This window comes from Pygoscelis adeliae, unplaced genomic scaffold (assembly GCF_000699105.1).
Source record: "Pygoscelis adeliae isolate BGI_AS28 unplaced genomic scaffold, ASM69910v1 Scaffold114, whole genome shotgun sequence".
Taxonomy (NCBI): domain Eukaryota; kingdom Metazoa; phylum Chordata; class Aves; order Sphenisciformes; family Spheniscidae; genus Pygoscelis; species Pygoscelis adeliae.
The window spans coordinates 2,517,864-2,521,586 of record NW_008824587.1 but is presented as its reverse complement, the minus strand read 5'-3'; the positions used below and the strand labels follow the sequence as shown (position 1 = coordinate 2,521,586).

General features: G+C 53.2%; 1 protein-coding gene across 1 annotated transcript in view; it reads left to right on the top strand.

The window, feature by feature from the left end:
- ADAMTSL2 (ADAMTS-like 2) overlaps positions 1-2,352 on the top strand; it is a 26,022-nt gene extending 23,670 nt beyond the window's left edge. The window contains 2 exon segments of the mRNA XM_009322157.1: positions 796-940; positions 2,234-2,352. Of these exon segments, the coding sequence (XP_009320432.1) occupies positions 796-940; positions 2,234-2,352 (264 nt within the window).
- Positions 2,353-3,723: the final 1,371 nt, after the last annotated feature.

The following is a 3,723-nucleotide window of genomic DNA, read 5'->3' as shown; positions in this document are numbered from 1 at the left end:
CTCTTTTTTTTTCTTTTTCATTTTTCTTCTTCACCCCTTACCCTGCAGCCATGGGTGGGGTGCACGTGGAGCCCGCGGGATGACTGCCCTGGGGATGCAGAGGCTGGGGATGCAGTTTGCCCGAGCACCCTGCATGGGCCGCAAAGGCAGCCAGGGCTCGGTGGCTGTGGGGACGAGCCCAGCGAGCGTGGGCGAGGAGCTGTGAAGGGCTGCGGCCAGCTCCCGGCAAGTCCTCCCTGATGCAGCCCTCCTCGTTCCGTGCTCCAGGCGCCTCGTTTTGTTTAGTCTTGCAAACCGTCGTTGCAGCCTATAATTAGCCAAAGCAGCCCTGCTGTAATCCCAGCCTGACGAGGCGTCCAAAGGGCAGCAGGCAGCGAGCGCCAGGCCTGGGAGCGGCTCTGCAAGCCCACGCCTGGGGTGCTGCTGAGGGGTCCCTCGGCCTCGAGGGGCTGCAGCCACCCTGGTGCCAGGGAGCAGCGTATGGACTGGGCCAGCTCGTTCGTGGGCCTTTGCAAAGGGCAGCAGGAGGAGGGAGGATCGCAGTGCCAGGGGATGGGAGCACATCCACATATCCCCGGTCAGAGGCTGCTGCAGGCGGCTGATGTTGCTGGCAGCAAAGACGGAGCAAGAGGCCAGCGCTGTGGGGCTGAGACATGACATTCAGCTAGGGGAAGAGTTCACCCCCCTGCCCTGACATCTTCAGCGAGCACATTTTTTTTTTTTAGCAGGTTCTGGCTTAGCACAGACCCCCGCGACGGCAGGGTCTCGCCTCACCCCCCTCTCTCTGTTCCCCAGTGCACGAAAACCTGCGGCATCGGTGTGAGGATGCGGGACGTGAAGTGCTACCAAGGGAAGGACATCGTCCGGGGCTGCGACCCGCTGGTGAAGCCAGTGGGCAAACAGACCTGTGACCTGCAGCCCTGCCCCACGGAGCCCCCAGGTGAGCCCCGCTGCCGGCAGCACCCCCCAGCATTGATTTTTCCACCGACTTCCCCCCCCCAAGGCAGCACCACCTAGCATCTTTGCTTCCACCAACCCCTAATTTGATAGTCAGCCCAGGGAGGATGTAAAGGGAACAGCTCTCTGTGCCCAAGTAATGGGGCACCGTGCATTGGCTATTTCTGGAGGTAACCCCATTAAATTAAGGGCAGAGTTTAAAAGAAGCATGCTCTGACCTTAAGATAAAAGCGAGCTTTGGAGAGCTGATTCGGGTGCTGCTTCTGTGTGATTCCAGCTGATGACTAGGAAGTTTTGTCTGTGCCATTATTTTAATGATTTTTGGTCTCCAAATGTCCTGCGGGATTTGTAACTATCTCGTTATCTGACTCGTCTGCTGGCTCAAAGCCCCTGTGATCTTTAGTGAACACACGGTTCTAATTCTTTAATAGGATTTGGGAATAAGGACGGTGTGGGAGAAAAGCATGAAAATGGGAGACAGATTTGGGGCTGGCTCCTGGCTCGGCTCCGGACCTGCTGGGGGCCCTCGGGTGGGGTCTCCTTCAGGGTCCAGGATGCAGCACAGTGCTTGCGAGGTGCCTCGTGGCCCCCTCATAGCAAGCTGCCTGCCCTAGGAGCAGCCTGGTTTCATGCATCCTATGGATTTTAAGCAAAAAAAAACAAATATATATATATAACTCTAAATCCTATGGGTTTGAAGCAAAGTATTGCTTTGAAGGGAGCTGGGAGGGCATCATAGCGGTGTCTGCCCTCCTCCCTCTCTCCAGCAGCTCACTTGCCCCAAACTCCTGCTGTAACGCTGCTGGATTCCCGTTCCCTTTCTCACATAGCCTTTTTGGGGCAGAAATTGTGAGTGTGTGGTGGTCACCCTGTGCCCTACCATGGGATGCCCTTGGCTTGGGGGCAGCTCAGTGCCAGGCTCCCTTGGCGGCTCCAGCAATCCCTGGGCAGCTGTGTTTTGCAGGGAAGAGCTTGAGTTTTGTGGCTGGGACCAAAGAAAGACTCCCTGGGCCAGGCCAGGTGTGATGAAATGGGTCAACCTTCTCATGCCTTTGCTTAGGTTGACAATGATATTTATGGAGAAGCTCCATGGTGTTTTCCAGGGGATGCTCTGCCAGATAGCGGGGAGGTGGCAGTTGCAGCCGGGGTGATTTGTTGCCCAGCCCGTGGTGTTTAGGGCAGGCCGTGTATGGGAGGGAAAATGAGCTCATGAACTTGCAATGGTTTATTTTCTTTTTCTTTTCCGTATCGGTGCCTTTTGCCTCCTCTCCCCCAGACGACAGCTGCCAGGACCAGGCAGGAACCAACTGCGCTTTGGCCATCAAAGTCAACCTGTGCAGCCACTGGTACTACAGCAAAGCCTGCTGCCGCTCCTGCCGCGCGCCCCACTCCTAGTGCCCGGCAGCACCCAGCACCCGTGGCACGCGCCGGGCCGGCACCCCTGGGCTGGGCCTCCCTTAGCAAGGGCTCTGTATACCATTTAGTAAGCGCTACACGTCCCACAGACTGGTGTTAAGGATGCTTTTGGGTTGGTTTTTGTGTTTTGTTTTGTTTTGTTTTTCCACCAATGCAGAACTACTATCCTTGTCCCTCTCCTGTGTAGAGGAACGGTGCCGGCACGGCTCGGTTACAAAGCCGTTACCGCTGTACATTGGTAGCCCTCATTATCAGAGCTGTACATAAAGTCGTGTATATTTGATTCCCCCGAACAGCAGACACATGCACGTGTTTCACAAGGTCTTGTCCTTTTGGTTTCTTTCCTCTACGCAAGTTTGGGGTTGACGATGGGAAGGCGTGAACTCTGTGAAGTGCAAGTTTCCCTTCGCAAAGGGCGTTAGTGCCTCTCTCCTAATTTATCCCCGAGACCTGCGATCTCTCATTAGCTGCATTTAACGTGGTGGGAAGCTGATTTTCGTTTGCTAAATGAACTCAAGCCCCAGCCCTTTTTTTGTAATATGTAGGTGTATACTTTTTCAGAGAATTTTATCTTATAATCAAATGTTAGTTCCATAGTCCTTACAATCCTCCCCGTAATGCTGACATATTGTATATAATATGGAAACATAACTGCACTTTATATCACAAAAAAGACGTGCTCTTTTTTAATATATTTGTTTACAGACAGTGAACTTTATCCATATAATCATTAATTTGTACTCATATGTATATTTTAATAAAGTTGTCATATTTATGGTGGTATCTTGTTTTATTCTCCAGTTTGTAGCGGGTGTTTGCCCCGTGTGCTGGGGACACTGGAGTCGGGGCTATGAAGTTGTTGGTGCCTGGGGGCAGCAGAGCAGCTCTAAGTCAGGGAATCGCGGCCGCTCGGACAGTGGTGCAAGGAAAAGTCCCAGCAGCGGGGGAGCTGGGGATTTTGGGATGGTTACTCTGGGTTAGGGGCCCTTTGGGGTTATGTGTGTGGCTTTAGGAACTGCAACCCTGAAGCTCCTCAGGAATTTGCAAGGAAAGAGGTTTGATATGGTGCCAGCAAGAAAAGGGCCTTTCCATGCTCCCAAGGGTGGTTATTGCTCCGTGTTTCTGCAGGCATGACTCCCTGAGGCTGGGCCAAAGACTCTTTAACATTCCCTGTCCTAGTTGTGTGCACCCCAATTACTGCTGCATTGCTCCCCTCAGCAGCAGGGCAACTCCTGCACCTAGGTCAAAGCTTTGCAAACAGTGCCCTGTGTTTGAAGATGCAGGGACAAAAAGGTCAGCCTCAAAACCCATGTCAAAGTAGTTTATTTCTTCTTTTTTTTTCTCCCCGCC